Source organism: Thunnus thynnus, chromosome 24, assembly GCF_963924715.1.
Source record: "Thunnus thynnus chromosome 24, fThuThy2.1, whole genome shotgun sequence".
NCBI classification, from domain to species: Eukaryota; Metazoa; Chordata; class Actinopteri; order Scombriformes; family Scombridae; genus Thunnus; species Thunnus thynnus.
In genome coordinates, this window is record NC_089540.1 from 4,710,180 (window position 1) to 4,736,255 (window position 26,076).

At 42.8% G+C, this 26,076-nt stretch overlaps 1 protein-coding gene across 2 annotated transcripts; it reads left to right on the plus strand.

The window, feature by feature from the left end:
• The first annotated feature begins 710 nt into the window (after positions 1–710).
• Positions 711–15,166, plus strand: LOC137177427 (insulin receptor substrate 2-like). 2 transcript variants are annotated; one of them, XM_067583748.1, is made up of 3 exons: positions 711–3,637; positions 4,123–4,619; positions 12,080–15,166. In XM_067583748.1, the coding sequence occupies exons 1-3, from the start codon at positions 969–971 to the stop codon at positions 12,082–12,084; spliced, it is 3,171 nt and encodes a 1,056-aa protein (XP_067439849.1). In that variant the 5' UTR covers positions 711–968; the 3' UTR covers positions 12,085–15,166. The 2 variants fall into 2 exon arrangements, with proteins under 2 accessions (XP_067439849.1, XP_067439848.1); XM_067583747.1 differs by having other exon boundaries at positions 712–3,637; positions 4,120–4,619.
• The last annotated feature ends 10,910 nt before the right edge of the window (positions 15,167–26,076 follow it).

The following is a 26,076-nucleotide window of genomic DNA, read 5'->3' on the forward strand; positions in this document are numbered from 1 at the left end:
TCAACATGAACATTTTGTAAATATGCAGCAAAGTGCACCATAAGCATAAAGGAAAATCATCTCACAAGCAAAACAAGGTTGCCTCTCTTTGCTCGATTGAATTTTTTTTTTACATAGCAAAGACTACGTTTCCAAGAGATAATGATCATAATTATAACCAAACACCGTTCAAATGTTAGATGGGAGGTGTTGAAATAGGAAACGCAAGGTTCCAATTGGAGAGGAATACCCACAGGTTTAAAAATAGGCCACAACACTCCTTATATAACAATTGGGACGTCAGGGTTGTTTACAGTCTTACTGCCTGATAAATGAATGGCTACAATCCAGCATTATGTTGCACATAGCAAATCCTCATTAATCCAAATGGGCTCATTTGTCCTGTCAGTCACATTGTTATTTTTTTAAAATAGGAGCATATTTTAATGGATCTATCATTTTGTTCTGCTACATTTAACCAGGCGTATAAAACGAGCATTGTGTGTGTTTTTAGAGACACTTATTATACAGCAGAATATACAATCATTTATGTAATTCAAAGGGCTTCTGATAATTTCTGTTTCTATATGAGAGAGCTGCTGGAAAAGAGGGGCGGGGTTTGCCCGCCTTGAATTATTTAAGCAGCCAATAAGGAGCGCGAGAGCCGGATGATAGACAGGCACGGCCCCTGCAGGACGCACCGCCCCGCTATGACTCTGTGTTTTGGTCTGTTTTTAGAGCAGCAGCGTCACATGTTGTTTTTCTCCAGGATCAGATCAGTCTCTGGTCTGGTCCGACTGCACTGTTGCTTCTACCGTGGCGGACAGCGGACACATCTATCGGTGTCTGCTATGGATTAGATTTTTTTTTTTCTTCTTTTTAAAAAAAACGGGTTACCCTTGAAGTTTTTATTTTTTTTAATTTTTTGCTGCGAGTTATCCATAAAAGGACTTTGCTTATCTGGAACTTGAAAAGAGACGTGGAGAGAAATGGCAAGTCCTCCGGCGACGGGAGGACACCTGTTATCTAATGGGACGAACGGTGTGAAGAAGTGCGGCTACCTGAGGAAGCAGAAACACGGACACAGGCGCTTTTTCGTGCTCCGGGAGGCGACCGACCGTTGCCCTGCCCGGCTGGAGTATTATGAAAGCGAGAAGAAATGGAGAAACAAGTCCGCGGCGAAGCGGGTCATAACTTTGGACTCCTGTCTGTGCGTAAACAAACGGGCCGACGCCAAACACAAGCACCTCATCGCCCTCTACACCAAGGACGAGTACTTCGCTGTGGCTGCGGACAACGAGCAGGAGCAGGAGAGCTGGTACGGGGTTTTGACTGATCTCATAGCGGAGGGGAAAGTGTACGACAGCCCCGCTTCCACCTCTTCTTTAGTGGGCTTTGAGGAGTCCAGCTACGGACTCATTACTCCTGCAACTGCTGTCTATAAGGAGGTGTGGCAGGTCAACTTGAAATCCAAAGGCTTGGGTCAGATCAAGAACCTCACAGGAGTATACAGGCTGTGTTTGTCCAGCCGGACCATCAGCTTTGTCAAACTGAACTCAGAAACAGCTGCTGTCAGTTTACAGCTCATGAACATCCGGAGATGTGGCCATTCAGACAGCTTCTTCTTCATTGAAGTGGGCAGGTCAGCGGTTACAGGGCCAGGGGAGTTCTGGATGCAGGCAGAGGACTCAGTGGTGGCACAGAACATCCATGAGACCATCCTAGAGGCCATGAAAGCCATGAAGGAGCTGTCTGAGTTCAGGCCGCGGAGCAAAAGCCAGTCTGCCAGCACTAACCCCATCTCTGTGCCCACACGACGCAACCTCAACAACCTCCCCCCCAGTCAGACGGGCCTGGTGAGGCGATCCAGAACAGATAGCATGGCAGCCACGTCCCCAGGGAGAAAGTTCACATCCTGTCGGATAAGAACGGCCAGCGAGGGAGATGGAAGCGTGACCCGGCCTGTGTCCATGTCCATATCTGTGAACGGGAGTCCCACCAGTCCAAACTCTGGGAATCACCTCAGCAGGTCCCATACACTCAGCAGTGGGCGCACCTGCAGAATGCTTGAGTCCTCCTCCAACCTGCATCACAGCCGGTCCATGCCAGTGTCCAACTCCCCTCCAGCTGCCTCCAGCCCCATCAGTATGTCTCCCAGAGGGGGGGCTAGTATCTCCACTCCTGACAAAGCCAGACGGCCCTTCAGCTGCAGCGCCTCCATCTCTGGCTCCCTCAGCGACACCGGCTTCATGCTGTGTGATGATTACAGCTCCAGCCCGGGTGAACCCAAGTTCCTCCCCCTGACCCGCAGCGACACCCCTGACTCCCTGTCCAGCACGCCTCCATCCCGTGACATCGGTGACCCTTGTGGCTACATGATAATGGAGGGGGCCAACGGCAGCAGGTCCGGCGGCGAGGGTCTGGCTTACAGGAAGCGGACGCACTCCCTCACCACACCGCGTCAACAGAGAGTGGTGGCACCGCTGTCCTCTGCCTCCCTGGATGAGTACACGCTCATGAGGATGGCCCACGGACACAACTCTCACTCTGCCTCACCCAAAGTGTGCTACCCTGAGGACTATGGTGACATAGAAATCGGTTCATCCAGGAGCTCCAGTAGTAACCTTGGCGATGATGGCTACATGCCCATGACGCCGGGTGTAGCGCCGCAGTCTGGCAAGGTAGACAACTACGTGCCCATGAGCCCCATGTGTGTCTCAGCACCGAAGCAGATTGTGAACCCTAGGGTGCATCCTCAGGCAGCTGCCAGCGGGGGCTATAAGACCAACTCCCCCTGCAGCAGCTCTCTGGAGGACAACGGTTACATGAGAATGTGGTGTGGCTCCAAATCCTCTATGGAGAGCCCGGATAGGCATGGTGAATACATGAACATGTCACCTGGAAACCCACCTCCACTCCAGACCCCCCCTGACTACTACTTGGGCCTGCTGGCTGGGGAACCAGCATCAGTGAGGTCAGCTTACCAGGCCGGTTCCCTCACCCTCCCTGCTAAACTTCAAGCCTCTAAAAATGAAGATAACAGCCAGTATGTGTTGATGAGCCCTCAGAGTTTGAGGCAGAGGGCAGCGGAGTCTGACTACTATTCAGTAATGCAGCCTAGTGCAGGTCAGACCTCACCGCTGAGCCCTTCAGTACCCTCCCCGGTCAGACACGGCCGGGCAGAGACCCTGCCCTACAGAGGGAGGCTGGGCAGGCCTAACAGGCTATCCCTGGACACCCTGAGGACCCTGCCCAGCATGAACGAACACCCCCTGCCCGGAGAGCCCAGGAGCCCAGGGGAGTACATTAACATCGACTTCAGCGGCACCAGATTCTCCCCGCCCTCCATCGAGTCCACAGAGAGCCAGTCCTCATCTCTGGCTTCCAGCGGAGGGGGCCCGAGGAGATCCTGTCTGACAGACTACATAAACCTGGAGCTGGGCTCACACTCACCCAAGGAGGCTGACACTCCCGCTGAGCGCTTGGACGCACTCCCAGAGCTATCCATGTGCCCCTGCTCAGGGGAGGATGGAGTGTACCATCTGGATAGTGAGAAAGGGTCTCAGGGCCTGAATGATGAGGGGAAAAATGACTACACTGAGATGACATTTGGAATGACTAGCTCGCCTCCACAGCTTGTTCCTCAGAACACGGCAAGGTATGTGTGTCTGTGTTTGGTTATTATCATTCATTTCAACAGTGATTACAGGGAAGGCCAAAAATAGTGATTCGGTCATTAACAGGAATTGAAGGCAGTTTTTAATTTGAGGTTTGTACTGTGTGCTGAAACAGACATTTTAATTACTCTGAACGTACATTTTTACTCAATGAATGCATGTTCAGTGTGTCAGGGAAAGTGTCTTGATAGTCAACATTATGTACATTGATAATATGAATGATCCTTGATTGATTTCCTTTATGAAATCAATATTGATCACAAAGGAGATGACTGTAAGAAGCAGATTCATTCATTTTTAAGCTTCAATGCAATTAGAATGTGAATTGTAAAAGGGGTTGTGACCCAACTTCAAATAAATGTCATTATTTTAGTAGTTTGGCTGTATTTTGTTAATAGTTTGATGATCTCTTGTATGAGAATAAAGCTTTTTGCTAACTAGTAATATAATATTTTGTATATAGCAGCCAGAGCAGCAGGGAGAGGAGGCTCTCTCTGGAGGACCAGGGAGTCCCTGAAAGCATTGGGGTCTTCCTGCTCGGGGCCGCCTCTTCCTCCACAGTAGACCCCGACTGCTCCGCCAAGGTGATCCGGGCCAATCCGCAGGGACGTCGGCGCCACAGCTCCGAGACCTTCTCCTCCACCGCCACTGTAACCCCCGTGTTCCCCTCCTTCGCCCGCGGCGACGCCGTGAAGAGGCACAGCTCGGTGGAGAACATCTCATCCCGGAGCAGCGAGGGCTCGGACGAGGAGTACGGCAGCCCGGTGAACCGGCAGAACTCGGCCGGCTACCCCAATGGACTGAACTACATTGCATTGAACCTGCTGGACAACAGAGGCGTGGAGAAATGCGAGGACCTGGTTGGCTTCAAACCCACCAGCAGCTGCAAAGGGGGTATCAATGGATTACACAGCACACCATATGTCTGTTTGGGATTCAAGGAGGCTGCAACCACTGCCAAGGGTGAGTTAGGTTGATGTCAGATGTGTTACTGCTAAATAATTGATCTAAACTTTCAGCTTTAAGTCCTGCAGGTGTTCTTGTTAAAGGAGGGCTTAAAATATGTTAGCAATGTGAAAGGTAGCTCCTTTTATTTCTAACAGATGACCAAATCTTGGGTTTAATCTATAAAAATAACTGCATTGTACAGATGGTGGTCAAATAGGAGGGAAAAAAACACAAACTTGCATTTCCCCTAAATTCAAATTCAAACTGACTCTGTGGATTTCAAAGTACATAAGTAGGAGGTGCTGATGCTGCCTTCAGGTGCTCCTCTTAAGCTCCTACTTTCAAGTACTTAGTGATCCCGTAAAAGCATTTTTGTTGCCATAACCCTCTTGTGCAACGAAACAAAAGAGTGCAGTTTGGATTGTCAAAACAAAAAAAGAGAGATGTATGATCGGACTCGCAATCATTGTTCTAATGTAAACAGTTCTCCGGGATCATTCATGTTTGGTAATCCCAGTTGTTTCCCACAGTATGTGAAAGCAGCACGAGGCTGCTATGAAACGTGACCGGGCTGAGAGCTCTGAAGTAAACAAGCACCATGATAGAGCAGAACGCTGCCTCGCTGCTGCTGCTGTCGTGGGCTGCAGATACCAAAAATACACGAGTGGGCTTCAGCAATCCACCGACGCTACTTGTGAATGAAAAATTTTCACAAAATGATAAATTGTAGATTCATTTTAAAACCTTCAGACACGAGTATACAGTAGCTTAGAAATCGGAGGCATTAAATAGTTCCTTATCAAGTCAATAAAACTGGTTTATTATGGCTTGTTATTAGCAGTAATACCAAAAGAATGCCTCTGAGCCATTAGTGAGGACGCCCTATCAGTTGTAATGTCACACTGAGCCACGAGCATTTCCGGCTGTTGTTTTTCAGTCGGGTAGGCATTAGGATGTGTTGCACATCAATGTGACCTCTTATTCCCACCGTCCCATGATCACTACCGTGTCCCAGAATATCCCGATCAATGGAATAAAGCTCCGGCGTAGAACGGGAGACGGCGTAAACAAAAGAAGCGAAGGCAGATCAGAATGTTGACATTAAAGCCAAGTTTGACCCTCTGTCCCCGCGCTGTTTATTGGACACAGCGAGCTCACATGTGTTTGCGAGTAGGTAGAGGTGGGTGGGGGTTTTTTTTTTCGAGCGCTGACATGTGAGGCCCGAGCACAAGTGGATATGTGTTTGTGTGTGTGTGTGTGTGTGTGTGTGTGTGTGCGTCCTTGTAGGCAGGGAGGGAAAACAACAAAGTGGGCGAGTTGCTATGCGGCCATCAGGTAACTGGATGTCACGGTCCGCATTCCTGGCAGAGCGGGTTTGAAAAGTTGCTGCGAGAGGGGCCTGTTTTTGTCTCGGCTCCAGGTCATTTGAATAGAAAGTGGCTTTTATTTCACCACAAGGCCCCTGTGTACCAGACAGGGGGACTGAGAAGCTATATTATGTTTTAATTTTTAAACATACAGACCAAAAAAAAAAGTTATTATTTGCACAGTCAGTGATGCTCTGGCAAATAAAGAGGAATGTACCAACAACAAGCAACCCCCATAGTATGGAAAATCAGTTATTTTCCCAGAGAAGTCTTGATTTATGCTCTCTTGTCACAACTGTGTGACATCCCTGTGACAGTGATGTGTACATGATTGAAGTCAAATGGCTGTCCTGCAGTTAAATAGGCAGTAAACCGAGTTAATGATGGTTATCTGCGTCCCCCGCGCAAATTGAATTTACAGAAAAATGAACGACCGACAACATGTGCTGGCCTCGGTTGTTTGTTTTTATCTCGCGCCGTATTATTGCTTGGCACGTGTGTCGCACTCATGTTTTGATGGGAGTACAATTATTTTTACGGCGCTAATAAAGCCTGCTGAATGTAATTGACTAGAGGAAGAGAGAGAGAGAGAGGGAGGGGATAGAGTCGAGCACATACATGGGGACTCTTGCACGTACGCATGTAAATCAGTCAGGGGTATTTTTCTCTCAGGGATCTTTTTTTTTTTTTTTTTTTTTTTCCAGTGGCGTAGCCTGTATCTGTGAACACTTGGCAGGGATGTGCAGAGAGAAAGAGAGAGAGAGAGAGAGAGAGAGCGGCCTGTTTTGTTTTCCAGCGCTGCTTCCCTGACTGTTTGTGGGAGAGCGAATGAATGCGTGCATAATGGGGCAGGATGGCACGTGCAGTCCGCTGCCCTTCTGCCTCATTAGGCTGTTCACTTAGCAGAAGTAAGACAAGCAGAGAAGGGGGGGGGGGATGGAGCGCAGCCTTGTATGCTCAGTAGAGAGAAGAGAGGAGGGGAGGGGAGGGGCTTGAGCTTTTTAAAGCAACAAACAAACTCATTGGTGAGGCCCCCTTCGAAGCAAGGTGCATTCTGGGAACGCAGGAGCCCCGGGATGGCAGACTCGATTGCTTGTTTACTGAACACTCCGTCCTACTGCTGTGTGGCGAAGCAGGGTGAAGGAGGTCAAAGTGCGCTACGGGAAAGCGGGTGGGGGGGGGGGGGTGGGGGGGGTTGGCGGTGGACGGCTTTGATTCCATGTTTATCAGGACGTCACACTGGGCCCCCGGACCATGCGCCACCCTGACCCAAAAGTCTGCAGGTTTTTTCATTCCAGCCAAACACCTCTGCGCCTCCACTCTGATTAGTGAAATGTAGTTTGGCTGGAATGAAAACTTGCTGACTCTCTTAGTCAGGGTAACATCCGGTTAAACACCACCTCTCTGGAGGAAGATGTGGCTGTAGCGCTAAACCCGAACTAGGCACGGTTGCCAAACTAACCCTGTGGAATTTAGCCCCCCCCAGACCCATGTGACAGCCCCCTCGGTATGAAACGTGACCGCACTGCTTCCAGTCAACAAAACAACATATAAACCCTGCGGTCACAAGCTTTTGACAGCTGGATACTTTTCTTTTTTTTTTCGGTGCACCACCTAGAGTCAGCTTAGATGTCTTAACACCTGGCATAAGGGTCAGGTGTTTGTTTACCTCTTGTTCTGTCAGAGGGCCAGCCCATGTGACTCGGAGGTGGTGTTTACCTCTGCTTTACCCGAGCTGCCCGTCTCCTCTAGCAGCCCTGGCTAGCCGCAGCTCAGCCAGGTGGATGTTCTGTACCAGACCCAGATTAGCCGAGTCAGCCGTCTCTGTTTCCACCTCCTCGTTTGACTAATACTTTTATCTGACGGCAATGACGGCTCCTGCTTCCTCTCTGACAATTCAAGGCGCTTGATTAGCACAGTGAGATGATTCTTACCACATTAGGCTCGTACGCCGGTTTGCTGGTGTATTGATTTGATTGGCTTTTACTAGGGGATGTGCACGCCCGAAAGGATTAATAACTTTGATTAATCATTTCAGGATCAGCACCAGCATCAGGGTGGCTTGTAGAAGATAGAGGGATGGGGGCGGGGGGTTAAAAAAAGGGGGGGGGGGGGGGGGGGGGTCAGGGGGCTCCAAGACAGGAGGAGCCCTGCTGTGACCTGAGTGCTAGTGGCAGATGGCCACTCTCCGGAGGGCAAGTGTGTGAGAGTGTGTGTGTGTGTTTGGAGGAACTAAGGGGGGGTTGGGGGGGGTTAAACACCTGCCTCCTCTGCCCTACCTTCACACACATGCAAACACTCTCATTACACCAATCGCCCCGCCCCCTGCGCTCACTCACACGTAAACATATACATACTACTATATGTTGTCTCTCTCTCTCTCTTTCATCACTACCTACTCACTATCCCTCCGCTAATGACAGCCCGGCCATCTGCCGCACCCACAGGCTGCAGAGAGCACGACCATCAGCACTATATGTGTGTGTGTGTGTGTGTGTGTGTGTGTGTAATTCGCCCGCCAGATTAGAGGCATTCGTGTCCATCTACTCTCAAATCCCGCTTCCTCTCCAACGTCATTCAGTCAGTAGTATCGCCGGTGATGTCATCCCAGAGATGATGCGGTGGGTAGATCCGAACGCACCCAGCGACTGCCAGCAAATGTTACATATATCTATGTCGCCCACATTTCCGGTGATGTTCTGTACGGTGTAGAAAAGGGCAGCGAGCGGAACGAGGTCTAGTTGCACAGCCATGCGTCACTAACACGCTCTGAGCGACTCTTGAGCGCTCTCTGAAGATGCAACGCACCCCACTCAGACTCTCGTTTTTCCTCCTCAACCTCCCTCTTTTCCTGTTTATGTGCTTTCCCTTGCTTTTTTTTCCTTTTACCTCCATGCCGCTCCGTCTCACACACATACTGCGACTGAGACATTTGCATATGAGGGCTGCATTGATACCACTTCATCCACTGCTTATCTTGATTTTCGTCACATTTTGTTCCGGCATTTGTCGAATTATTCGGAAAGGTGACACCTGATTCTAGCCATCAGCCTGATTGTCCAATCCATGAAGACACACACACATAAACACAAGCTGTTCAAATAGTTTATTTGCATCCTCGTCAGGGCTGCGTTAAATCCGCCGTCTTGCAAAAATTACAATGCAATGCAAACAGCCAGGGCAGGAAATTCAGAAATGCCATGTTACTTGATATATAGAGAACAAACATGCACACGTAACACCGCAGGCTCTTGTGTCAGAGTTTCCAGGCAGCGTGTGTGTGTGTGTGTGTGTGTGTGTATGTGTGTTCATGGCACAGGGAGGAGGGGGGCTAAAGTAGGCCGGGATGTTCCAGACAGAAGCGCTAGCTGCTAGATAACTGCGTGGCCAGCGTTCCCCACATTTAGCCAGCGACGGCTCCAGATGAGATTACAGCCTCTGCAGGCGAGATTAGACGGCCAGGGGGTAGATCAGCGAGAACCAGCGGCTACTCCACGCGCAGCAGCTGGGTAATACGTAACGCAAGGTGTGGGCATTTGTTAGCTCCAGCCTGTCCACATTTTGTTATTGAGCACAAAATCAACAGAAATCCTTTTTGGATATAAATTCTGGGTAGCAGTGAAGACAAATTCTTAGGTATGAGTTTGGCAGTAACTCATCACATCAGCCAAACAGTTTTATCACGTCATTTATCAGATGTTGCTCCTCTTTGTTCTCAGAAATTAAGTCAGTATGTACAAGTGAGTTCTGGATGTTTTCACAGTAAATTATATAAGATACAGGAACTTATCTTAGTGACTTGACACCCCTAGTGTCCTCAGCTACACTCCACCTTCCTTCATTTTATCATATTAAAAATATCTTAAAAAGATCTTGTCCTTCCGTAAGGGGAGATGTTATAGAGGGAGGGAAGATGGTGTTTTTTTTCTTTATATTTGCATTGGGTGACAGCTATGTATCTCAAAAAATGGCAACTTTTCAGGAACTAAGAAAAACAGCCTCGCTCTCTCAGCCTGACCGCTGTGCATTTTTGAGGTTATCCGACGGCTTTTTAAAGAGTTTCATCAGCCTGAGAGTGATAGAAGTTTTCCCAGCCCGAAGACAACCATGTAATCCTTGTGTGGTTTCATGACACATGACTGCAACGAGGATATTGTCAGGAGCCGGGACCCTAACGTCTCGCTCCCCCTTCCCCACACACACACACACACACACATTGAGTTCCTCCTCAGCCGTTAGTGCTTCACCACCGGACTCTTCCTGGAAGCTTCCAGTTGACCCAGTGTCCCTCCCTCCCCCACGACCACCGCCCTCACTCCAAGTCAATCTTTCCTTCTTTCTGCCTACAACGCTCCCACCCCTGCACACACACGATGAAAGACCACACAACAGTATATAATTATCCATATTTGTCATATGTGGTTGTCATAAACAACCACATGTATGTATAATATGTAGAATATACTGTATTTATAATATCAGAGATGCATCAGCTACTGTACTGCTCGCTGCCACTGCTGCTACATGGTTCTCCTCTGCTCAGCGTGTGTCCATAGCAACACGGAAGAGCGACAGGAGACCCCCCAACCCCCATCACTCTACATCCCAGATTATGTAATTATGACCGTTGCAACTGCCTTCCGATCCCAGCCTCCCCCAACATCTTTCAAGCGCTAACTGGGCAAAACGGCTGGTGTGTTCAGATCGGAAAATGACTGCCCAATAAGGCCAACCAAACGCACACACACACACATACACACACTGTCAAACACTACAACATGAAGGCTCTCCAGCTATTGTTAATATGCTGTGGTGAACAGACATTAAAACAAGTAACATGCCCAGAAATTAAACTAATGTGTTTTTAAGGGAAATAATAAAGTCGTAACATGCCACTTCCTCGCCGTCTACCTCGTGTGTGTGTAGCACTCACTGTTCCTGTTATTCAAGCTGTTTTCCCAATCTCCACTTGTTATTGTGGCACAAAAACACTAATCTGAGTCTGTGAATGAGTTCACACAGTACAGTATAAGACTCTGTTCTCTCAAACCTCTCTTGTCTGCTGTCTCAACGGTCTGCATTGTTGGCTCTGGTGTTTTTTTTGTGAGGGAAAAAAAAAAAAAGATCAGACTACAAATTAGGGTTTACTTACTTTTTTTTTCACAACCAGACAGATGAAACTAAACATCTGCGATGAAAGGAATGCTTAAAACATAACACCTGTTTCTTCTCATATACAAAGATTGCTTCTAAATTAGCTGTGTTTCCATCAGAGCAAGTTTTATTATTATTTTTTTTAATAAAATTAACCCCAGTAGCACAAGAAGCTATATATATAAGCTATAGATTCACAAGTGTTTAGTTGTTAAAGAAAGTGTGAGTTGAATAGTCACAGAAAATGGTTCCATGTGATTGGATATACCAAAACATTAAAGGTACCCTATATGTTTTGGACTAACAGTAGTGCTATCTAGCAATGTTTTGATGAGCAAGCCCCCCTGTTTTGCGTTATTCAGTTAGTCAGTGGTGGCTTTAACACGCAAAGAAGTGCAGAAATATGCCCACATAGCAACAAGGGACGGAAGAAGAAGACTGCTGGCTAGCAAATGTAGATGTAAACGATTCAGAATTTCAAATATTTTTTAAAAAGAACAGCTTTGCAGATGTTTTATGAGGAAGGAAATGAACTCTGCGGTTTTTAGGATACACTCAATGTGTTTATGTGAGAAACACTGAATATAAACAAAAGTTTTGTTTACATGAAAACTTCACAGGGCGCCTTTAACTCTCCATGTGTTATTATTGCCTTTAGCTGGTTTATCTGTGTTTATTCACTCCCAGTCAGCTGATACAAGTGCACCACATTTTTATCTTATTTTTTACATGTCAAAAAATTTGAGTAAAATTTGCTTGACAGTTGGATGCAAATGGCTTCACAGGCTCTTCCTACAGAACTTAATAGTATGAGGTATTGTTATGGAATAAGTGATGTATAAAAAGTGCTGCCTTGATTTAATAGAATAACTTAAGCTTTGAACCTACCTGAGAGTTGAAATTATTAGATATTTCCATTAACTCCTTCTTTTTGTCTCTTTTTGTCTCTTTCAGACTGAAGGACTCTTCTGTCCTCTGACTTGGTGTCTTCATTGACCTGCTGCTCAGAAAAAAAAGAAAAAAAATCAACTTTGCCCTTCCACTGGCCTCTGTGGCCCTAAAAGACTGTCTGGACTCTCAACACCACACACACACACACACACACACAAATACATACACACACTTAGGAAACAAGCAGGTCACCATCTATGCATGTCATGAATTAGCCGGAGGCAGGACAGGTGTGTTTGTGTATGTGTGTGTCTGTGGATGTGTGTGTGTCATGTATTGGTGTGTCTCATGTTCCCCGCGCTTTCAGAGGCCATTTCTCCTGTGACCCAAATTACAGCGCAAGCACAGAAGCAAAGATAGTCAGACAATAACAAAACTCTAATGGTACCCAGATTCTATTTATTTACTTGAGGGTAGTTTTATGACTGCCTGTGTGCGTGCGTGTGTGTTTTTGAGACAAAGTACGGCCAACTGGTATGTCAGTTAACAATTTAACAATGAAACCTACTAACTATAGAAATGGCCCAGGGAGCGAGGATACCAAGCCTGAGAGGCACACTGAGTATATAACTATATTTAGAATAGATATTTTATTTATTTTTGAAAGATGAATGTCTGATAAGACCTACCCAATGCCTTAATGTCTATACTGTCCTTATGTTTTCTATGAAATAAGAGATAAATATTCTATTGCAGTATGTCTGTTTGGACCTACATCTCTATATTGTTATTATCTTGTGGAAAGTTAGTTTACCATTAAAATATATAATTTCAGAAATGTACAGTACAGTGGGGCTGCTTCAGATCTGATTTATCGTATTGATATTAAAGTATTTTCTTAATTACTAATTTCTTATTTATTCTAACCTAGTTTATTTTTTGTCCAATCAAAGCGCTGGACTTAAAGAAATATATTTCTAAATGTCTTTAAGAGTTATGCATGTCTTTATAACTCAGCTCAGACCCCACAACATCAGGCATCTGAATGCACTGTACCTCCCACAGTTCCTCAGTCACTTGAGCCTGAAAACCTCACACACTCCTACCTTCAAACCTACAGCCTGCTGTTAAGTTTGACGCAGGCCACCCTGCTGTGATATCATTTGACGGTACAACTGTCTTAGTTGAGGTCAGGATGGAGGGGTGGAGCCAATGAAATATGTCGACATTGGGGCACAGTCGAGGTGTCAATGAACGAGTGCTGAAGTGGAGGGGAAAGGGGCCGCCAGTGTCAGCAGTGCTGGACAAGCACTGGGGGGAGGAGGGCTGTGTAACGAAGAAAAAAAATAGAAGAAGCCAACAGCCACATCTGGCGCCATCATGGAGGCTCACTGCAGAATCAGCTGTCTGGAAAATATAACTAGCTGGCTGAAGACAATTATGTAATATTACAAGTTAAAGCAACACTATGTAACTTTATTATGTGACAGTTATGTAACAATTGCAGGATAATATTAAATGCTAAAACAGTGTATCAGTAGCACAAGTAGAGATGAGTCAGTAATTCTATTATACAGCAATATCTAAAGTTTGCTAACATTAGCCACCATTAGTTACTGGTCGCACCAGACAAAATATTGAATTGAGTAAGGGTGGGTTTTATTACTGATGAATTCATTTTTTCATTTGTTACAAGAATGTGTCCTTTTCTCTTTCAAAAGCATCTTTAAAATGTGAAACTGTGTGACTTTTGTTGAAAAGCAGCCTCTGCGGCTACAAGTGGCATTTACAGGCTAATGCTAAATGCTAAAATTTAGTCTAACAGTAGTACAAGTTGAGTAGCAAACTGACAGAAATAACAGTTACACAGTAATATCATAGTAGCACCAGCTACTGGTCATAGCAGACTAAGTAAGGCTGTAACAGGGAAACCACAAAGTGTACTGAAGGTACATTTTATTGCTGATGAATTCAATGTTTCACTTGTACGGAAGACGATTAGGGCCACATGTGAAAAATGTATTTTCACATGTAAAAGAAGAATACATTTTTCACATGTGGCCCTAATCCTCTTCTGTACATTTGTTAGAGGAAGAATGTGTTATTTGTTCTTTCAAACGATACTTAATATTCTTTAGTTACCACTTTGGTCAGTGAAAAAATGATCCTGTGAACCTCCAAAATGGTCGCCAAGAGGGTTTGTTAGCATTTTCTAATAGCCCTCTATGGACATTCCTGACTCTGTGGTCTTTGTGTCGTCTGCTGTGCCGACTCCCAACTGGCTCACAACCCCTTTAGTGTACAGTAGATTGTAAAACTTTTAACCATGTCTGAATGTATCACTGAGCTGGTGGGAACACCACAGAAACATAATGTGGGAAAATGGTTTTGACAGAGTTGAATAATATTGGAGCTGTACCATGCTCAGTCGTGGTATCTATTTATCTTCAGAGTCTTGAATGTGTATATTGTGTACATAGAAAGAGTTTAACTAAAAAAAATCTATTGAAAATACAGAGTACTTAGATTTTACCTATGTTGCAATGATATTCCTGTGTAAAGACTTTGGCTACCGATTTTTAAAAAGGGGATGGGGTTTTTGCTTTGGGGTTGTACAGTGTATTGTATGCTTTTCTCCCTCACAATGAATATATGAAAAAAAAAACTCTGTCTATTTTATTATAGAGATCTCTTTGCCTTGTCGACACACTTTACCTAATGGCATATGCAATAGTGACATGAATACAATCTAGTTTACAACCGTGGAACCAAATGTAACATTGCATTGATGATTTTTTTTCTTTTTTTTTGTGACGAGCAGAAGCAGTTTTGCTCCTTGTATATTTCTCTTTCTGCCAAGTGTTTTGTCTTTTGTTGCTGGGAACTTCGTTCTTGACACGTCTCAAAGCGCTTTTCCCCCCATGTATGTGTCCATGGACAGATTCTTCTTTTACAGATTGATCTCGGATTGACTCAGTTTGAATGTGTCGTCGTCTTCCATTGTACATAGTTCGATATACTGTTTATTGTGATGCTCACAAGAGATGATTATAATGATTTATAAATTCTGGTAGTCAAGTATTGCTTTTGTCTGTATTGATTATGGATAGCAACCTACAGAAATAAATGAATTTATTTAAAGAGATACAACTTTGTCTTCATTATTGTATTTATTTCCACAATTAAAATATCATGTAGCTTTAATGACAATAATATCTTCTCACTACAATATGTAATAATAATAATTTTCTATATAGAATTACCTGTTTCCAAGAAGTATGATAAAGATAGATAAAAAATACTATGTTAAATGTTAATGTTGTGTTTTTTGTCAGAAGACTTATATTAATTAACCATTCAATTAGCCAAAGAATATATGAAAATTGAGTTTAAGTGAGTTTATCCTCCACTAAACTACCCATTTTAAATCTCACAAGACTCGAAATCCCATCATGCCCCTCTTCTCCCTCTTCCAAGTGGAATCTCATGCTTTTGGCACAGAGACAAATAGCTTCCTGAATGTGTGTTGAAAGAGGAGGATATCCCACCTCTATCCTGTGGAGACTGAAGAGGCTGAACTCTTCGACCGACACTTTTTCTCTCTGTTGGTGTTTTTATTTCAGACGGAGGCCGAGGCAGGAAGCTCATACCGAGCCAATGACTTCCTGCCAAGCCACGCGTCTCCAGAAAAGACTGAGTAGTCACAGCAGGGAGGTCAGGAGGTTCAAAACATGAAGTAAACAACTCATTTCACCTGTCTCTATCTCACACACACACACTCACATGCAGATATTGGGACTTGTCATGCAACAATCTTGTGTTTTTCCACCGTTCAGTTATCTTATTGCACATTATCATTGTAAGTTACAGGAATACTCTCCATTGAAGAGGTTACATTTCTTATCATTAGCTACTTATTATTGGTTAAAACAAGGTATAGAAGCTTAAAGGGTAAGTTCACCTAAATCTTTTTCCCAAAAACATGTTTTTTCACTTTGGTATCTAGTCATGCAAATAATTTTGGATTCATTTGCCAAGATTTTGAGACTTTTGCTGTCACCCCAATACAGTGGAGATCTTTATGCTAAGCTAAGCTAACTGCCTCCTCGCGCCAGCTCATACTTGACGCAAAGACGTGTGAATGGTGTCAATTTGTGCTTCTTCTCTTGACAAGAAATCAAATAATTTCCCAAAATGATGAATTATTTCTTCAAAGTATTGAAGAATATCAGTTCAAAGACACAGCAAAATATATTTCTAGAAACAATGGATAATTTGCTATGGACAGGCTGAAGAAATAGTCCCAGTTACAGCTGTTGACAGCAATGTCTATGAATACATTTTCCCTTTCTGATTAGCAATGTCTCACTATATTTCCCAACAACCAATAACTCTCCTCCCTCCTCACTTGTACCAGCAATTTCTTATCATGGTAGTATACTTTTATCTTTTTTTACCCTTTCTGACCAGAAATTGCCATCCATATCACTAGCATGACTGACTGAAATATCTCAACAACTGTTAAATAGATTGCCGTGACATTTCTTTGCACAGACATTCATGATCCCCTGAGAATGAATACTAATGACTTTGGTGTGTGCAGAGGAAGGAAAGAGTGAGTAGCATTCAGGCTACTACTACTCCCATTCTACATATACATATTATTTTAATTAGTCACCAAGGGTCTCACCCAGTGTGTCCCCTCAAAACGTGATTATGAAAAATACCCACACTCACAATGTGATCATAATGCAGCTGTGACGCTTTAATATTCTTTATGGCCATCACTGCACCAAGTTTCCATCTCTCCAGTACAGAAACAAAATGAACACACACACATACAAGCAGCCATTAAGGGCACACCTCTAGCTGGTGTGTATTAATTAGCAGTATGACACTGTCAGTGGGGCTTCGCTCTGCTGCCAGGCAGAAACCAGCCTTACATAAGAACCCACCACCAAGCCACCAGGAGGGACACAGTGTTCCCAGCCCCTCTCTGCACTGTGACTGTCTAAAAAACACTCCTCCTCCTTTAACGAAATCTGTATAGGCACATTTCTGCCCTGAAGGCAAACCACAGGAGAAGGACACAAAAACAGAAGTCTTTGTTGTACGCTGCTTTTGTTGCTGTTGTTTGTCTTTCTTCAACAAAAAAGGACAGCTTGCTAAATAAAGTGTGTCACTGAAGTGAATCTTTCAGGCTGGTGTGCAAAAACAGTCAAAGCTTCCTAAAATACAGTTTACAGGATGCTCCTTTGAAGTAATCGTGCGTGTGTCTATCTGGTCTTTTCCTGGATGCCCTCAATTATTCCCAAATTTAGAATCACATTCAGAATCACATGCTTGTACACATAACACACACACACAAAGAGAGACAAGCAAGAAAGAATTCATCATGACTGTGATACCATGAAATCTGTGTTTTCTCTGCGTCATCAACATACAAATTCCTCAAACTTGTGACATTTCTTGTGCCTAGAAGTCTTTGAAGATCCGGATATTTCCAATTTAGAGTGGCATAAATTACTGTCCAAGCGGGATCATGTTAAGGCAGTTACAAACATGTTAAACATGTTAACTAAATAAGCAGCAGAAAGTGGATTTGTTGATTTGATTACACACAGGCACGTGCAAACACACTGCAAGAACTCTCCCAACATGAGCACATGACATCTGATATTTTAATTTATGTTTTATGTTAACCTTATGGCCTTTTTAATTGTTTCCATTCTATGAATCAGTGTTCCTGCAGGATTTCATTCTGATGATGCTGTCAGGAAGAATCATTAGAGGCCGACTGTTCATATTTATAGGATAACAGCCATGAATGTCAACTTTTAAATCTGTCATTCATGGGAAATAGGTTCGATAAACAGGTCATCATGTAAACCGCATGAGTAGCCCCACTGGAAATTAAACCCGTAACCCAGGCCTCACTTGTTAGTGCCTTGATCTGCAGAGGACGGCCAAACTGGAAATAATCATGTGAAACTGAACTTTAAAAGGCAATTCCCCTTATGTGTATGGACTCGATGCACCCGCTGTACTGAAGAACAGCATGTGTGGTATGCACCGTAGATTACAAGCATGTGAGAGGGTCTTATAGAACGAATAGCTGCTCCTTTGGCAACCTCATCCACACTGTGCTCCACTGGGCCTCCCTGCCAGCTTGCTGCCGTGCTGTGCTGCCGCTCTTGAGGGGATTGGGAGTCGCTGGCCCCATTATTTCTCCCTGAATCAGCCTAAGGAGGGTTTCAGCCGAGCTCATTGAACTCCGCCGCGCCGCAGCAACAGGGCAGAGCTGTGACCCACTTACAGTAGCCAGCTCTGGCTCTTCACAGAGGAGACGACAGAGGCACACAGCACTGGTGATCCCACATGAAAACATAACATACTGACATATATTTTTAAAAATACCACACAAAATCTAATTCTAATCTGATTCTATTGATTATATTGATTAACATACTGTGGATATACTCTCTAAAGAGGAAGCACACAAGCAGAAGCTTGTGCCCCACAATCTAACAGGAATCTATGTAATCCTGTCTGAACTTTTAAATAGAGCTGCTCACTGAACCAAGCTGATTTTGATCTGTATTTTCTCTCAACATTGTGGACAATATCACATCAGTTTTTCGAGTTTGTGGCTGTAGTCCAAGTTGATGGACCTTGGGGGAGACGTAAGCCTACTAGGCCTTTGACATACAGGCCTGACTGGATATCAACATCTCCAACATCTATCAACTCCTGGTGCATCCTGGTGAGACAGATCATGCCTCCCAAATATGCTAAAACATCCCTTTTGTGAGGATGATTCAGTGGTTACAATGAGTGTACTCTCCCAGTTATTGTAACAGCAGAGAGAGTTTTACAAAGAGATGTTACTTCAGCAGCAGAACAGCTTTAAATGCTTTATTCAGCTGGTCATGGATGGAACTAACGAAAGACTGGATGTAGAGATGTAGAGATGTACAAAAGCTGAAGACCAGCTTGGAATTCACCCAAGATAAGTTTGAAGAGACAAGAGGGGGATACAAGGAGATTGAAACAAAGTTAAAGTCATTTGAAAACAACATAATGAATTCTAAGCAGGAAATAGATGGAATGTTTACCAGGCTGGACTACACTGAAAATCACTGCAGGACAAACAAACATTTTAACTGATGGGAGTGCAGACGAGAAAGTAAAAAAACTGGAGTGAATCAGAGAAGAAGGTTTGTCAAATGCTCTCAAGCAACCTGGGACTAGATGGCATGAATACTGAGCGTGAGCGTGCCCAGGGAATTGGTCAGCCCCAGGAGGGGAAAAGCCTTGGAAAATTGTTGTAAAACCTTGGCGCTTAAATGACAGACAGAGTATCCTTTCTTCTGCCAAGAAATTAAAAGGCACAAAAATTTATATAAATGAAGACTTCCCAGAAGGTGTGCAAATGAGGAGGAAAAAGCTGTTGCCCATGTTGAAAGCTGCCCGAGAAAGAGGTGATAAAGCCAGCATCACGCCAAGGGGTAGACAAACTCAATCATTGGCTTAAAGTGCCTAAAGGTTCAATTGTTTTATGTGTCCAAATAACACAGCTGCATCTTTGTTATTAAGTTTGCCAAGGAAGAATTGGTATTAGCTCACTTAAATATATGCAGCCTCAGGAACAAGGTTCTTGAGATTACCAGGATCTGCTCCTCAAACAATATTCATGTTTTAGCACCGTCAGAAACACACCTGGACCATACTTTTGATGATTCTGAGCTGGCTGTCGAAGGATGTAGATTATATAGAAGAGACAGGGACAAATATGATGATAAGATATTACGAGTACTGACATTGAAGTAAAATGACTATGGATTCACCTTTCATACTGTAAGCCTAGTTGTAGTTGGTTGCTGTTATAGGCCGCCCAGTTCTAATCTGAAGTATTTGGATAGAATATGTGAAAATCTAGATATAGTGACAGATGAAAGCAAGGATAACTTCCTTCTTCTTGACCTGAATATTGACTGGTTTTCTAAAAATTGCTCACTACGTTAGAAGTTGGCAGATACTTACCCAGGTTGGTGGTGTTAATAGTTCAACCTGTATTGATTATATTTTTAATAATATACATAAGCTGTCTTCAAAGGCAGTATCAGTGGCAGTGTTATGCAGTGACCGTAGTTTGATTGCTTTAACAATGGAGACTAAAATGCCCAAGTCTGGGGTTAGGATTGTTTCTGCACATCATATAAAATATTTAATGCAGACTCATTTGTTAATGATATTAAAGATTTAAAGTGGTCTGATGTATGTCAGGGAAATGATGTAAACATTGCTTTGAAATGGATAAATGAGTGAGGTTAGTGGACAAGCATGCTCCACTTAGAAAAAGTTCTATAAGGGGAAGTAGTGCATAATGGATAGATGATGAGTTGAGCTCTTCAAAGCTTAAAAGGGACAAAGCCAAGGTAGCTGCTCATAAATCAGGGCACTCTTTAGACAGAAGTCTTTAATGTAAGCTGGGAAATAAAGTTACCAAGTTCAATTACATCAGGCCTATTCGTATACTCCCTGTGCTGAGTAAGATACTTGAGAAGATCTTTTTTTAATCAAATGTTAAATTATTTTAGTAGAAATTGATTACTTACAAAAGCACAGCATGTTTATAGACCAGGGCACTCTACTAGCACTGCATTAGTACACATGACTGATCAATGGTTAACATATATGGATGACAGGAAATTGGTTGGAGCTGTGCCCTTGGATTTTACTGCAGCTTTTGATGTCATTGACCACAGTATTCTTATTGCAAAGCTCAAATGTTATGGTTTTTCACCCTTAGCTCTTGCTTGGATGAAGAGTTACCTCTCTGGCAGAGCACAGCGAATATTTTTCAATGGCAGTTTTTCTGACAGTAAAAAGATATCTTGTGGTGTTCCACAAGGGAGTTGCTTGGGTCCACTTTTAGTTTCAATTTTCATAAATGATTTACCATATGTTGTTAAAAATGCTGATGTAGTTATGTATGCTGATAACTCAGCCTCACCACCTTCAGTGGAGCTGAGAGAGAATCTACATGTTGAGTTGCACAAATTAGTTGAACAAATTAGTACTAAACATTACCAAAACTAAATGTATTGTATTTGGTAGTAGGTATGTTCTTGGTAACGTCACTGCACTTAATCTCTTTATAGATGGGATATCAGTTGAGCAGGTCACTAAAACCAAATTACTTGGTGTTAAATTAGATAATTTATTGTTTTGGTCTGGTCAGATTGATCATATTGTTTCCATGATGGGTAAGGGCATTGAAATTTCAAGGAAATGTTCTGCATATGCTCCATCTTCTCTTATGATTGATTTTGGTTGGTCACTTGTTGTGTCACACCTGGAGTACTGTCCAGTTATTTGGTCAAGTGCTGCTGAGAAACATCTAAAAAAAAACTTCAAATTGCACAGCATAGAACAGCCAGATTAACTCTTCATTGTTCTTTCCATGCAAATATGTGTGAGGTACATAACCGATTATCATGGCTAACTGTGAAGGCTAAATTAAAATCTTCTGGTATTCATGTTTTCATGTGAAAAACTAGTACATACTGGTTTTTGTCATGGGTATAGTACACATTAAATGAGCACTGGTGATCTGGCGGTGCCAAGTCCATGAACAAATTGTATGATGAGAACTGTTCTTTATAGAGCTTTTTCTGCTTGGTATATGCTCCCCATCAACATCAGACAGACCAAATGTAGATTTTCTTTTAAAAATTACTAAAACAAAAATTGATGAATCTCATATAGATGCTATTGTGGTTTTTGTTGTTTCAGAACCTTTAATTCTATTTATTTTCTTCTTCTTCTTGTGTATTTGTGACGATTTTGTTTTTGTTTTCATTGTAGGTAACCATTGTTTGTTGTTTCATATGTGGAGTTATTTCTCTTGTTTTCTGAGCTTTATATTTGGCTTGTTTTGCCTTTTTTGTTTTATTGATACAGTCTGATTTTAATTATTGTTTGTTTTTATTGTTGTTGTTTTTGTGTAGACCTTGGAATGACTAGTGAAAACTTTGTGGAAGCTAATGGGAATCCAAATAAAGAATAAAGAATATTGATTTTGTCATGCAAAATACTGAAGTTCAAGCACCATATGGGCCTCAGTGGGTTGAGAAAAATCTACCATGTCAGCCTTGTTAAACTTAAAATATGCAGTATACAGTGTATGCTAAATTTTGTATGTGTATGAATGTGAGATCCTGGAAAGTTTTAAGGACATAATGAATGCCAGCAGTGCTATACTACAGGATCACATAGCTAAAAGCTGGTAACTTGTAGAACTTTTCCACTACAGGAAACTTGCAAATTGTCACGGTTTCTACTTCAATTTCCACCGTTCTCTGTCTGCTTTGGGGACGAGTTCCTAGAGCTAAATTTTGTCTCTGCTCAGGAGGTGATACTAAATGCAAGTGCCACTTTCAGGAGCTGCCGGTAGCACTGTCAGTCATGGTTGGTTAAGCAGATATGTAACAACAACACAACCACAGTAAGCACCATTTCACTACAGCATCTGTATTGACCAGGACAACCAATATTTTAACAAGACTAAGAGTCTACGACCATCCTAGCAGCTGTGTAAGACTGTATAGGCACTGTGACGCAAGCTAACCTAACATGTTCACAATGACAATGCTAACGTGCTAATTTTAGCAGGTATACGGTTGACCATTTTCACTACCATCGTTTACATGTTAGCACTAAACGACTGAGTTTGATGGGAATGTCAATAGTTTTTTGCAGGTATTTAGTCATAAATACATTTAAATTTTGACCTGATGATGGTCCTAGATGAAAAGTCAGAGGATCACCATAGTGATTATAATGAATCTTGAAGAGAACATGAATGTCTGTCCATTAAGAGTTGTCGGGATTTTTCAGTCCAGACCAAAGTGGTGGACTGACAGACCAACCAACAGTTAAAAAACGGCATAGTAGAAAGAAATAGAATAGAAATATCCCAATTTGTAAAATACGGTGGAAATACAAGCATCACAAGGTTCTTAACAGTTGTGGGAAGCACCAGGTTGCGGGTTAATAAGTTCTTGAGAGGCTGTTCTAGTTCTAGAGAGGCTACATCTTCCATTCCTCCTCTTCTGTTTTTTTTTTTCTAGTCTGTCTAAAAGAGAGAGCAGAGCTGTAGGAACTAGGAAGTGAGTAATCATGAGGTTGTTGACAATCTTTATCTGTCCTTCGTAAAAGCCTGCACTCTCTTTAGGTCTTTTACCTGGAGCAATGACCGCACTCTAATTACATGAAAGTCAACAGGTCAATAAACCCTGTTATGTTCATGTCTTCTCTCTGACCCTTTCTGGCTTTTATCAGCCATCACTTCTACATGCCTGCCCAGACAGAAAACTGCTGCAAGGCAAAAAAACTGGATGCTTGGCTTAATACCTTAAGATCAAACATATTTCATTTTGATCTGTCACTTTTGTTGACAGTACCCTTGTTGCAGTTCCAGTAAAGTTTTTGGGATTCAGCTTTTGGCTATTTTGAAAATGCCTTGAGAGCCTTACGGGTATGTTCTCTTGGAAATGTGCGTGCATTTGGACTCAAGCAAAGGTGTTTTGAGTTGATGCAGAAGGCATTTCATAATTACTGATGCTCTATTAATATTATTTGGTATTTATTTTCCAACCCATAATTATAAAAGTCTTTGTACTGTCTTTTAAGATTCTTACTAGACATACCTGAAAAGAAATCATTCTTCCAAAGAAAAGGTTTGGCAGTGAACAAACACATTGCATATTTTTGTCAGTGAGGGAGTCTGTACATGCATGTGAGTTTGTGTTTGTGTGTGTGTGTTTGAATGGAAAGCTCGAGTTCCTGTATCTCTTGGCTCGTGGCATTCAGAGTGTTGAACAACTCCACGTGTTTGGACAGCATGTGGAGCCCAGGTCCCGCCCACTGCTCACAAACACTCCTGCTGCTGTTTACCACGCTGGCAGTGGAGTGGAAGACTCCAGCCTGCCGGTCCACATGCCATCTTATCAGCCGACACTCTCTTGCAGCTCGTCAACATGTTTTGCAAAGGAAGTCTAAGGGAAAACACTGTTGTAAAAGAGCCAAACATAAGTCGGCTCATATTTTTGTATCTCTGATGAGCTGGTATGATATCTCGTGGACTGAAAGCAAGTGATGTAGGCAGCATTATACTGTATGTCAGTTTACTATTTTAGAATCAGATAAAACAGATCACAGTCTGCGTGACCTGAATAGCCTGCAGGATGGTTTCTCCCATACTCCTTTGCTTCTGTTCACTGCAAAACATCACCTGTACAAAATGACATGCTGATACAAATACAATTTCCCATATGGATTGAATCGAAAGCATTCAATTATATACTATAGTACGCCCCTGATACTATATGCACAATTGTCTTTACTTAAATCCCTGTCTCAGTATGCTCTCCTGCTGTTACACCACACATACTTTTTGGTTTTTTAAAGTCTAAAACATTTCTCATGAGCGTCAACCAGAAGTATCAGCTCATTAGAAATTTGATCTGAGTCTGTTTTATGTTTCTGTATTCACGTTCTCAGGAGGAAAAACTCATGCTGAGTAAAACATGAGTTTTGAGTTTACATGAGTCACTGCAGGCCTCGGGCTGAGCATGTGAACGCTCAATGGTCTTGCAGACCAATGGAAGGCTTACTAATAGCTAATATGCAAATACACACTTTGACAATCGCAGTGTCAGCTCTGCTTTGCTTTGCGTGTGTAAAGTTTGCACAACCTTAAAATAGAGGATGAGGTATTCTCCCTCAGGCTGTAAAGGAATCCTGATGGCCGTCCACAAATACTTTGTTTTTCTTTCTCTAGAAAATACAGTATGAACGTAAATATCTGAGTCTTGAGTCAAAATTTACATCCTTAAACATAAGCTGTTAGCTTGACAGAGGTTTTTATGTCTTATAAAAAGAAATTTCCTGTTTTTTCTGCTCTACTTCATGGTGTTCTTTATAACTGTTTACAAGGAAATAGCTGATACAGATAATTGACATTTATGGTTATATATATATATGGTCTTTGTGCTTCATATGTCTTGTCAAGTTGCCAGTAAAATCAGTCTAAAAATTCACTGTGTAATTGTTCTCAGATACATACAGTGAACTGCCTGAAAACTGATTTATATTATCTCTCTGGATTCACCGGGTCACATTCATTTTTATGTCATGTAATTCATTATTTATCATGAAAAGCAGCTCTCTCACTTCACTTCCTGTATTTATACGAAGCGCTACAAATTCATGGAAAAGCAGCATAAAAACGCAAAATCCATCACACACACTTTGCCCTCTAACATTTAATCCACATGTGTCGGGACACACAGCCTCTGCATGACATCTGAGTTTTAAGCACGGCATTCTCCGTCACAATCAGAAACCAAAACACGCAAAGTGAGATTAGGAGTTATGGTGACTTTGATGCACGCATACAGTCATGCACATAAACCCTGCGGGCTTATCCATGATTCCATCTGTGCGTGTCTGACCTTTACAGTCTGATAGCAAACAAAATTAAAGACACACAGAGCTATAAAAACACTCTTGAAGAGTATTTTCTCAGATAACACCTTTTATGTCTGATCACAGTTTATTCTCTGTGTTTGGTTTATTTGACTTCACCCTCTCAGTTACAGGTCTTGTAAAAAAAAAAGCCAGACTTATAAAGCCACACATTTCTGGGTATTTTCTGTAATTGGTAACAAACTGAAGTTTTCAGGTGTGACGGTTGTGAGCTCATTCGGTGCTACTTGTGTTCAAACTATGTTCTTACCTGGAGGATATGCTCAGGAATTTAAACAAAGCACCAAACATGCTTGATGACTCACCCTTAACATGCTGTAGTAATCTAGAAAATGTAGAAACAAAACCTGACTAGTGCTTAAGATCTGGAACAAATAACTACCATATTTAACTTTATTGTTTAACTTAGTCATACAATGTTAATTGTGTGGGCTGGACGGCTCATTTGAATTATTTTTATACAGCATTATATGCATTATACATCCAGCACTTCTGCACAGCCAGAT